This window comes from Taudactylus pleione, unplaced genomic scaffold (assembly GCF_031769625.1).
Source record: "Taudactylus pleione unplaced genomic scaffold, aTauple2 ptg000114l, whole genome shotgun sequence".
Classification (NCBI taxonomy): domain Eukaryota; kingdom Metazoa; phylum Chordata; class Amphibia; order Anura; family Myobatrachidae; genus Taudactylus; species Taudactylus pleione.
This window is the reverse complement of record NW_028284516.1, coordinates 14,936,961-14,949,026: the sequence shown is the minus strand read 5'-3', so window position 1 is coordinate 14,949,026 and position 12,066 is coordinate 14,936,961. Positions and strand designations below refer to the sequence as shown.

The 12,066-nt window shown below is 47.3% G+C and overlaps 1 protein-coding gene across 1 annotated transcript in view; it reads right to left on the bottom strand.

Annotated features, from left to right (window-relative positions):
• Positions 1–5,241: 5,241 nt before the first annotated feature.
• LOC148524972 (uncharacterized) overlaps positions 5,242–12,066 on the bottom strand; it is an 89,023-nt gene continuing 82,198 nt past the window's right edge. The window contains exon 11 of the mRNA XM_088471554.1: positions 5,242–5,474. Coding sequence (XP_088327680.1) covers positions 5,292–5,474 — 183 coding nt within the window. The 3' untranslated portion in view covers positions 5,242–5,291. The remainder of the gene's footprint in view (positions 5,475–12,066) is intronic.

The following is a 12,066-nucleotide window of genomic DNA, read 5'->3' as shown; positions in this document are numbered from 1 at the left end:
TAACGTTTGTACTTTAGAGTATATTTTGCCACTGGGACAGGGCCTCCTGCGTTGCCAGCCTGGCCTGCGTACCAATGCCGAGTAGCATGCACTGACACAATAGAAACAGCTTTAGATAATATACAATAAGTAGCACATTAGCTAAACCCAGCGTTCGCCATCACATACAGCTCTAGTACCCATGCCTGCATTATTAATGTTTCAGCCTATAAAGAATTAGTTGTAGAATAACTACAGATAAGTACATAATATGTGATGTCAATAAGCATACTACATATAAATTCTAAAGTGACAACCATGTCCTATTATCATAATTATTATTATTATTATTATTATTATTATTATTGATACCAGAAAACATAACTAAATGTACAATATTACAGTGTAGGAAGAATCTGTCCTGGGAGTAAACGTGTGACAGATGGAAGCACTGGTCGACCTTACGCCCAACAACCTCCAACCTAGACACCATCCTGAGTTTAAAAATACATTAACAATCAATTATCACTAAGAAGTTAATTACTGGAATCCTAAATCTTTATCTCTGGCGGGGGAGTAGGGTTAGTAAATACTTACCTTTGGAGCTGACGGGATCTTCACTGCTGGCAGTCTTCCGACGTCGGGATTTGAACCGCCGGACCTATGTACATTTCATACCGATCCCAAAAGTAGATCTGGTCATAAAGTGTGTAAACTCTTTAGCTATAAAACATAAAGAGCACTGATGCTAAGGATGCATGTGATAATAAATAATAAAAACAAAGGTTTTGTATCTTTTCAAACAAATTATTCTTTATTGTACATCGATAGGGTCCTAACATGCTACCACCTCTTTAATATAATGGGTGGAAACAAGCTGTAAAAATCAGATATTATTTTCTTATGGGCAATAACTCGGGAGAAAGTCTTTTATTCCCAATGGCTGTATAATTTCCAGGAGCCTTAAGAGCGCCCCTCAGTCGTCATCACCCGCATGCATTTACACCTGCCGTTATAGCATATGCAAAAGATATGCCCCCAAACGGGTATGTGCCGTATAACTGCAGGTTTGTATGAGACGCACATCAGGGTACACGTCAACTCTAAACTTTGCCTACCTTAGTCTGCCCCTTCCCTACCTGTTCCGCCCCTCTAGTTATAAGATGTTATAAGTATGAGGTGTCTGCAATCTAGTATATGTGTGCAAAGTCCACAAGATGTTAGGTACTGATTTGCGAGGAGCAGATTTCACAACTGCAAATAATAAATGGATTCCCGCAGTGTGTTACCTGGGGGCATACAACATTTAATGGGGAAATACAGTAGTCACAAGTCACATTCTTCCATACACCAGGCTGCTATAACATGCATTAAAGTTCATTGAGCTGAAAACAGAACATTTTCTATATTCAGCAGGCTGAACTTCAATATCCATTAAGACATGAATGAGGTGAATGTGTACACTGCAGGCAAAAAGTACATATGTGACCATTTCCTGCCTACATGTACAGGCTGGGCCCTCTCCTCCACTGGTGCCAGTTAGTAAATACCAGTCACTTTCTATCTGCAGACCATTGCCAGCTCTTATTGTGATTCCTGTAGCCATAGGACCTGCCACTTTAGAAATTATTAAATGTAACAATATTGGGCCTGATCCGAGTTGCAGGCATCCGAAGCCTCTATTGCAGTACAGAGCAGTAGCCTACTTACGTCCTTAAGCTAATGTGAGATTCCAAGATCCGTGTGTCTGCATGTGGCACTGTGGGAGGGTCATCATTAGTATCTGGTCTTGCATCCACTCCATGCTGGGCGCATAAACTTCATAAACAACCGTCCCATCACCATCCGCATGCTAGGATCCAGCACGGCTTACAAGCCCATGACGTTGCCAGATGATGGAACAGTTCAGGGCGTCTCCATGGTCGCTGCTCAGTTACTGTCCTACTCTGTGGCTGGATCAGTACATCCGCACCTGTGATTTCCATCCACATGCGTATGCTTTGTCCGTCACATGCGCAATTGCTGATTTCTTTCAAGAGCGCACGCGCAATATACAGATATCCACGAGATCCGTGCGCATTTCCACTTACATTCGACTAAGATGGATTATCGACAAGTGGATTATCGATCCGGTCTTTTCCATCTGCGATCATCGCTAATAGGACTGTGACACAAGACTAAACCACTTGGTAAATGTTCGCTGTCTACGATTTCTATGGAACTACCTTTGAAAAAAGGTCCATAGAGCTAGGGGTAAATTTACTAAGATCCGTGTTGGTCCCGATTTGCATTTTTGGATGATATTATCACTTTTTTCCAGATCGGGAATTTACTATCATTAAAGTCGGGTGATTTCTTAATTTTTTCAGGTTAAAATAGGGTGGTTTAATGCCGCAAATTCGGCCGTTTTGAACAACAGAAATGATATTACCATCGGCTCAATGCGGAAGTACTTTTCACTTTTTTAATACAAATCGAGAATTTACTATTATTCGTTTTGCTAAAGTCACCCGTTTTACACTTAAATTGGGGACTCAATAGAAGTTTTACATGCACCACCTTCTGAGCTGCAAGTTGCCATCTAACATACACAAATCAGTGTGATTTGTGTATGTTTCTGAATGGCAAGTGTGTTCTAAGGGTTAATTTAAAAAAAAATAAATGACGTGAGGTCCCACCCCAAAAGGCTAAACAGCCCCGGACATGCTAGGCTGTCCTGGTACCTAAAATTACGGGGAACAAAACGAGTAGGGTTCCACCGTAAATTAGGTACCAGCTACCAGGCTGCAGGGCAGGTCCTGGTTTAAATTATAGGGGGAAAAAAATTGCGTAGGGGTCCCCCTATAATTAAAACCAGCACCAGACCCTTTCTAGCGGGGTGGGTGGGGGCTAATGCCACAGCCAGGGGAGCCCTTTCACCGGGCCCCCCAGCAGCAGCATCAGTCCTGACCGCTAGTTTGCCTAGGCCAGGGATCCCTGGGGACCCCCCCAATAAAGAGATCCCCCCTCCAGGGAGCCCCTGGCCTAGGCTGATAGCCTGGGGCTATCCCCACCACCCTAGGGCAGTGGGTGGCAGGTAGATAGTGTATGTAGTGTGTAAAAAAAATAATTCACAACATTGTCTTTACAGTGGAACTACAGGTCCCAGCAAGCCTCCCCCGCATGCTGGTACTTGGAGAACCACAAGTACCAGCATGCAGGTCATTAAGGGCCCACTGGTACCTGTAGTTCACCTGTAAAGAAATGTGTAAAAAAACCACAACACACACCATGATATTACAGTTTTATTTCTGGGCAGCACAGACGGTGTAATGGTTAGCATTACTGCCTCACAGCTCTGAGGTCATGGGTTACATTCCCACCACGGCCCTACCTGTGCAGAGTTTGTATATTCTCCCTGTGCTTGTGTGGGTTTCTTCCGGGTACTCCGGTTTCCTCCCACACTCCAAAAATATACTGGTAGGTTAATTGGCTCCCAACACAAATTAACCCTAGTGTGTATGTGTGTGTGCATGTGATAGGGAACATAGATTGTAAGCTCCACTGGGGCAGGGACTGATGGGAATGGTAAGATATTCTCTGTAAAGCGCTGCGGAATATGTGTGCGCTATATAAATAACTGATAATAATAATTTCATACATACACACATACTCACCTACATTACCAGGAGTGGTCCCCTTGTCCAAAGTAGGCATCCAAGGTCTTCTTAAAACAAAAAAATGAAAATCGCGATCCACACAACAGATACCAACCAGGATGGTTGATATCTCCTGAATGAAAAGCTCAGACGCGGCTTCTGAGCATATCTGAGCCTTCATTGGCTGAGAGGTGAGCCCCCGCCTCTCTCAGCCAATGAACGACTCCTCCATTGAAGTTAATGGTGGGAACTGCAGAATAAACTTTAGTAACCTGCGGCACTTCCCAGGGATCCCTGGCCTGGGCTGACCAGCGGTCAGGACTAATGCTGCGGCTGGGGGGCCCGGTGAAAAGGCTCCCCTGGCTGTGGCATCAGCCCCCCTCTAGAAAGGGTCCGGTGCTGGCTTTAATTATAGGGGGACCCCTACGAAATTGTTTTCCCCCTATAATTAAAACCAGGACTGGCCCTGCAGCCTGGTGCTGGTACCTAATTTACGGTGGAACCCTACTCGTTTTGTTCCCCGGAATTTTAGGTACCAGGACAGACTAGCATGGATTTGTGAGTCCTAGCAGTGGGATACAAATATCTATTTAAGTACTATTTTAATAGACATTGTGCTCCTACATGATATTATTGATTTATATTATATCTATCTATGGTATGTGATAAATGTGTTTTATTTGACTTTTTACACATCCGTTTCTGAGCTAATTACTTGATTGACAAAACGATCTAGAAATACTTACAAGCGCTGTTTCCAGATACATATATTCCTAAGTTTAAGCAGCCATTTTGGCCAGTAGAGCACATCTAGAATAGCAGTCATCATTGCATTATTATGTACTGTGTACAGGTTTCAGCTCAAGGCTCAGCAATATCCTCTGGGGTTTAAGTAAGATGCTATAAATAGAGCAGCTCCTACTTCACATTTACATGCAAACTACAGCTAGGATTCATTATTCACCACAGGTTGGGTACAGGATCCCGGCGGTCAGTATCCCGATGCATGCAGGTAAGTACCCTAACCTCCCCCTAACAGTAACCCTGCCCTCCTGCAGCCTAACCCTAACCCCCATCCCCCTCAGCCTAACCCCTAATGCCAACCCTAACACTTACTGTCAGGATGTCATCGGTCGGGATCATGGTGCTGGGATTCTAACTGCTGTCGGGATTCTGGCGATGGGATTCTGACCACCAGCATTCAGACCACTTGGATGCCGACTACATCCTTCACCACAATCATTTGTTATACAGTTGTCAACAAGATCCTAATAAATGAATTTGGTGTATCTTGAATTTTTATACAGCCAGATTTTCTAACACATGCAACAACAATGATTACTAATCAACAATATTTAAAATAGTACATAGATAGATAAAAAAAAATATGTCCAGTAAACTAAATAATCAATAGAAAACCTTACATTTTTGTCTCTCAAGCAACCCTAAATACCCTTCTCTCAGATTCCAGACATCATTCGTATAGAACAGGCCTGGCCATCCTGTGGCTCTCCAGCTGTAGTGAAACTACTAGTCTCAACATACCCTCCCACTTAAACAGATGGTAAAGCATGCTGGGACTAGTTGTTTCACAACAGCTGAAGAGCCACGGGTTGGCCAGGCCTGGTATAGTAATTAGAAAATAAAGCATATTTCAGTAGTGCACTGAAGTGACTAATCCAGCATCGTATCTGCTGCAAGTCTATGTGCATTCTGTGTGATTCCGGAGAGCCGCTGCCAGGTTCTGTCCTCAGAAGAGTCGCCCAGATCTCTGCGAAGCTTCAGGGTATCCATATCGCAGCACAAGCTGTCCACATGACCCTGCATGCGCCGGATTTCATCATTTTTCTCTGCAATCTAGGAAGAATGAAAACATTTGTTTTCTGGCTGACAGAACTATTGGCCTGTTCAAGAGCTGTGTGATGTGGTTAAGGAAGTTCATTAATGAGTACAGTACATACAGAGAGTTTGATGCATATGTGGAAAATGTAAGCAGATGGGTTCCATGGGATCCGATTTGCGGAAAGAGTCATTTTAACCTCACAATGGGCACATTTTTAACACACATGACGGTTTTAAGCACAGGTTTCGCGGTGGTCACACAAAAATGCCTTAAGTGTTACCTCATCCCTATTGGACAGAATTTTGGGATCAGTGTGCATGTCAGTACTAAACCATACCTCTATTATCTATATTCTGTTTACTAAAAGGTGCTAGAAATGTTATTCTATGTGGAAATGGGTTTGTTAATTGCTAATTAGACAGGCGCAGGTGCTACTCTCAGCTTGTGATAAAGAAAAAAAATCTCACACAATATAATTTGCACCAGTGGAAACCACTGGTCTCTTGTGACTTCTCCCTCTGATCTTGTTTTGGGATGCAGCTTAAAGTAACCCCTCGTGTTTTGCAAAAGCATAATGTGATCATTTGCAGTGGTCCGAGATACACAGAACCACTTCCTGGGCACGTATGCAAATCTCTGTATATGTTCAGTATAATCTTTTTTTTTTAATTATTTTATATCCTTTATGTCATTCTCAGTTAAGGGGCCTATCCATTTAACGATACGAAAGTCTGAACGTCCAGCGTTCAGACTCTCATGTCACTGAGGTGCGGCAACGTCTTCAGTGCAGGAGCCCAACCTCCCTATTATTAACATGCCGAACCTGACGACCGACGCCAAGTTGACCGGCATGTTCGATAGATAGTCGGGATCGGCAAGGACCCAGCGTGCATGCGCATCGCTGGTCCTTGCCGGCTATCCACTAACAGACTTTCTGCACGTTCCAACCAAAACCTCCTGGTTTTGGTCGCATCGTGCAGAAAGTCGGCAAATGGATAGGCCCCTTAAGACTTCCTTCTGTGCTCGTCAGCCTTGTCTTTATAAGATTAGGAAGATTTGTTTATGACACAAAGCTGCTTCCTGGATACAACTGAATCCAATTGTAAGTAAGCACAGCAGAACACAGAAAATAATAAAAAAAATTGCCCACCACAGAATGAAGCAAGAAAGAAAAAGCAAAGTAGTAAGGAAAAGCTGCAAGCTGACCAAAATTATTATTATTATTTTTTTCCAATGCAAAATGACATTTTCAAAATATTATTAAACACTTTCTTAGGTTTTCAGTGTAATTTCCTCTCTTGAGGCCTCTTTCCTTTGTGCTGTAAAACCCACAGAGAGGTCAAGCTGAAGCAGTGGCGTAACTACCGTGGGTGCAGGGGGTGCGGCTGCTATGGGGCCCGGACCAACCCGGGGCCCGGCCTTCCCCCTGCACCTATGGTGCCAGGCCGCTGTCCACTGCCCTTCCCTCCGCACCCTCCTCAAACCCCTCTACTGCACTTACCTGCTCCGGGAGCTGCATGGAGAAGGAGCGCCGCTGATCGGCGCTCCACCTCCATTGGCGTAACTACGGAGGGTGCAAGGGGTGCGGTCGCACCCCTGCACCCTCCATTTGCCGGGCGCCCGCTGAGTGCGTTACCAGCGGGCGCCTGGCTCCTATCCTCCTGGCGGTAGCCGGAGGACGGAGCTCCCTCCGTCTTCCGGGTCCCGCAGTGCACTATGGGAGTGACGTAATGACGTCACTCCCATAGTGCCGAGGAGCGGACGCCGGGGATGGACGGCAGTAGCACTGGAGCGGGGATAAGGTAAGTTGTTTCTTTTGTGTGTGTGCGCGCGCGGTGGGGGCCATCACTACTGGGGGCAACTACAGGGGCTCACTACCAGGGGCAACTACAGGGGCCTACTACTGGGGGCAACTACAGGGGCTAACTACAGGGGCCTACTACTGGGGGTAACTACAGGGGCCTCACTACTGGGAGCAACTACAGGGGCTCACTACTGGGGGCAACTACAGGGGCTAACTACAGGGGCCTCACTACTGGGGGCAACTACAGGGGCTCACTACTGGGGGCAACTACAGGGGCCTACTACTAGGGGTAACTACAGGGGGCCTCACTACTGGGGGTAACTACAGGGGCTCACTACTGGGGGCAACTACAGGGGCCTACTACTGGGGGCAACTACAGGGGCTCACTACTGGGGGCAACTACAGGGGCTCACTACTGGGGGCAACTACAGGGGCCTCACTACTGGGGGCAACTACAGGGGCCTACTACTGGGGGTAACTACAGGGACCTCACTACTGGGGGTAACTACAGGGGCTCACTACTGGGGGCAACTACAGGGGCCTCACTACTGGGGGCAACTACAGGGGCCTACTACTGGGGGTAACTACAGGGGCCTACTACTGGGGGTAACTACAGGGGCCTCACTACTGGGGGTAACTACAGGGGCCTCACTACTGGGGGTAACTACAGGGGCCTCACTACTGGGGGCAACTACAGGGTGCTCACTACTGGGGGTAACTACAGGGGCCTCACTACTGGAGGCAACTACAAGGTTGCTCACTACTGGGGCAACTACAGGGGCCTCACTACTGGGGGCATCTACAGGGGACTCACTACTGGGGGCAAATACAGGGGACTCACTACTGGGGGCAACTACAAGGGGCCTCACTACTGGATGTACTGCATAGGGGGACCATTACTGGGGAGCACTACATTAAATAAAAGGAACTGCATAAGGGGGGCGGCGGCAGCTGGGGCTGGCATAGGTGCTGGGGGGTGGTACATTTTAGTTTGGGGGGCACCAACATTTATCTTGCCTCCAGGCACCTGGGATGAAGTTACGCCACTGGCGGGGGGGCCTCAGACCGGGGGGGGGGCAAGAGCGGGACGAGATTGGGGGCCACGGGCTGAGAGGGGGGCCCATAAAAAATTTTGCTATGGGGCCCCTGTAGGTATAGTTACGCCCCTGAGCTGAAGGTTTCCCAAACTCCGCAATTACAGTCCAGGTCATACTTACCTACTTTCTTCACCTTCTCTCCAGGAGAAGCCCATACAGGAGATGCAGCTTGCTACTGCGGGGGAAGGAGGGTGGGGGTGGGTGTTCTGACATCATTAGGACCCGCCCATTTTGCCACTACTAGCTAGTCTTTGGAGGGGGGTGGAGCTAATGATGCTTCTTCACGTCATTATAGCCCTGTCTTCTCCATATGGGCTGGTGATTCTTGTTTTTTTCTCCCCCATTTTGCCCACTTCACTAGGAAGTGGGCAGGATGTGGGAGATTGGGCTACTCTTATGGGGTTGCAGGGGGCTACCAGAGAAATCGGGAGCCTCCCGCAACTTCTGGGACAGTAGGCAAGGATGGTCCAGGTTGTTAAAGCAAACTGACTAATTAACTCACCTGTGCTCAAGCATGGATAGCCTTAAAACTTGGACTGTAATGGCAGAGTCTGGGAAACTGATCTAGGAGATATGTGTCTGCTTCGTTATTTAGCACTGACTTTTTTCTGGGTCAACCTGAGCTCAATTAATTAGTGGATACAAAACACTCTTTTTACAACAATAATTTAATGTAGACCAGGTCAAGTTACAATAAAGAAACAGGGCTAAAGGCCCCAATACTTCTGCAACGGATCGCCGTGATGTAGTGATCCTGCAACCTGGCATCACAAGGTCGGTGAAATCCAACATGTTGGATTTCATAGATATGCGGATCACGATCAAAAAATGATCGTGATTGGCAGATCGGTGAAATTTAACATGTAGAATTTCACAGATCCTGTGACAGATCGCGGAACACTGATCGCCGCCGGTTGGCATTTCCGACTGGCGTATCGGCGTATCCGATCACAACGATCCGACGCAGATGTATGGGGACCTTAAGTTTGGGAATAGATCAATATCACCCAGATGTAATGGGCCATAATGACACCTGTGGACCTTGGATAAAACGGTCTTCCACCAAGGAGATCTGCCCCATAATGTTCAGTGTGTCTGGGCTCCCATCATTTTAAAATAATAACATCTACACCTGATCGGAAGTTGGCTCAGACTTGAAAACTTTCACCACACTTTTACCTTCTTGGTTCCAAATAATGAAAAACATTTATATGTAGCTATTAGAATCTGGAAGCAGTTGGGAAGCCGGCGGTCACAATGCCGACTGCCGGCTTCCCGACTGCTTAATCCTGGCAAGGTACAAATGACAGGCGTTGAAATCTCGCCGCCTGTCATTAGACGTACGCCGGGAGCCCGACACCCAGCTTACCGATCGAAGGTAAGCCGGGAGCGGACAGCCACAGGGGGGAGGGTTAGGTTAGGGGCTCCCCCCTGGGAGGTTAGGGTTAGGCTAGGGAAAGGGGGGGTTAGGGTTAGGCACCCCCAGGGGGAGGTTAGGGTTAGGCACCCCCCTGGGAGATTTAGGGCTAAGGCTGCGGGGAAGAGGGGGGGTTAGGTTTAGGCACTTGGGGGGGAGGTTAGGGTTTCGGTACCCCTAAAGGAGGGATGGGGGGGGGAATTAGGTTAGTTATACTTACCCTAAGGACGATCGGGATTTCCTCCTCTTTGGGGCTGCCGCTGTTGGGATTAGAACCGCCGGCCATACTGATTCCATTACAACCTATCCTGGTGTTTGGGTGGGAAAACAAGGGGAATGTCCTGAAAAATCTGGGACACAACAGAGGCCCAAGCACTTCAGGTCCCCATAATGCCACTTATCCTGGTAACGCAGTAACACTTTTATGCCATTGCGGTAAACTGCTGAAGTTTCAGGCGTGATGTGGGAGCAGTACACACAGTGGCCCTGATTCAGAGTCGGACACTCTGACAGAGCGCTCGCTCTGAATCAGGGCCAGCCTTCTTCATTTTTAGAGCGGCCTCCTGGCCGCTCGTATAGCTGTGGGTGACCACCCACAGCTATAGCGAGCGGCCAAAAAGATGGTCACGATGGTCAAGACCATCGCGACCATCAGGCTTGCGACGAGACCCTTGTGGTAGGGTCTCGTTGCCGCAAGCCCTGGAGTGCTTTTGGCTCTATCAGAGCCGAAAGCACTCCCACTGACATCACTTGTGATGTCAGTGGGGCCGGCCCCAGACGGTAGGCGTTCTCATGGGAACGCCTCCGTCTGGCCAGCCACGCCCCCGGCACGCCCACCAAAGGGGGCGTGCTGTCACTCACCATCGATAGCACACCCCCTTTGTAGCGAGAACCATAGAAACGGCTTGCCCATCGCTAACCAGGTCTCGCGCATGCGCACGACGGAGCCGGGTCCGTTGTGCGCATGCGCACTGTGTCCTATTGTGGATTCTATCTAGGGTTCACCAGCAATAACAAACATTAAAAACAGTGTCAGGACCACTCATTTCACTTTATATACAAATATTTTTTTTTCAGTATCATCTTCTTTGTGATTCACCCAGTGTTGGGCTCTGCAGATAGCTGGTTATATGGCTGCTCCAACGCATATTCAAAATGTACGAAAAAACGTATGATAAACATGCAAAGTCTGTAGTCATAAATAGAACAGACTTATTTACTGTAATTATGTAACATGTCTTCAGATTCGCTACAAAAAGTCACTGTGGATAACACAAATCATAATCTGTACCTATAATATGTCTAGGAAGCTTTTATTAAGTATTATCAGTTAGTCACGTACAGGTTCTCAAACTCGGTCCTCAGGACCCCAAACAGTGCAAGTTTTCCAGGTCTCCTCTCACAGAATCGCAAGTGAAATAATTAGATTCACCTGTGGATCTTTTAAAATGTGTCAGTGAGTAATGAATACACCTGTGCACCTGCTGGGTGACCTGGAAAATGTGACCTGTGTGGGGTCCTGAGGACCGAGTTTGAGAACCACTGAGTTAGTGCATTATTTTTACAAAAGACAGGGCTCACAATGCAGCCATGCACATCCCCACTAGTCCCTTATCAGGACATTAATGCTTTAGTCTTCATCCCCTGGCCATCTGTTCCCAGGCTGAGCTCTGGTGTAAATGTAATAATAGTGGCCAGACCTGATTCTATCTGAAGCAATGTACACCATGACAGTAGCAGCTATAAGAACAATATTACTGCCTGCTATTTACAAGAGGTTATTCCAGGGGCTTGTGTCCTGCACAGAAAGTAATGGGAATGTACAGAAAATACTGTATATCATAGAAATATGTACAGCAATGTATTCATTTGTTGTTTCTACATATACAGTGATTAGTGTTCCGATCATAGGGCCTAATTCAGCATGGATCGCTATTGCGATAGCGTACGCAGATGGACGACTGTTGCGTACTGCGCATGCGAATGCATCGCAGTCACCGTGCATGAGTTAGCATTGAGATCGCTCTACGTTCACCTACGCAAATACAAAGCCATCGCATACAGAGGGACAGGACGCCAGTGTTTGAGGGTGGTGACAGGGGAGAGGTCGGAGAAAAGCAGGCGTGCCTGTCCGTTTGAACGCCGTTGCATGGGCATGCATAAATTAGCCACTGCGATGGCATACTCACTGTGTACGACAAGGATAGCAATTTCAGAGTAAGGTCAGACCTGTTGTAACTGTGCGTGAGGGGCCGATGTTACTCGATGTTCCGGATGTATATGCAGGA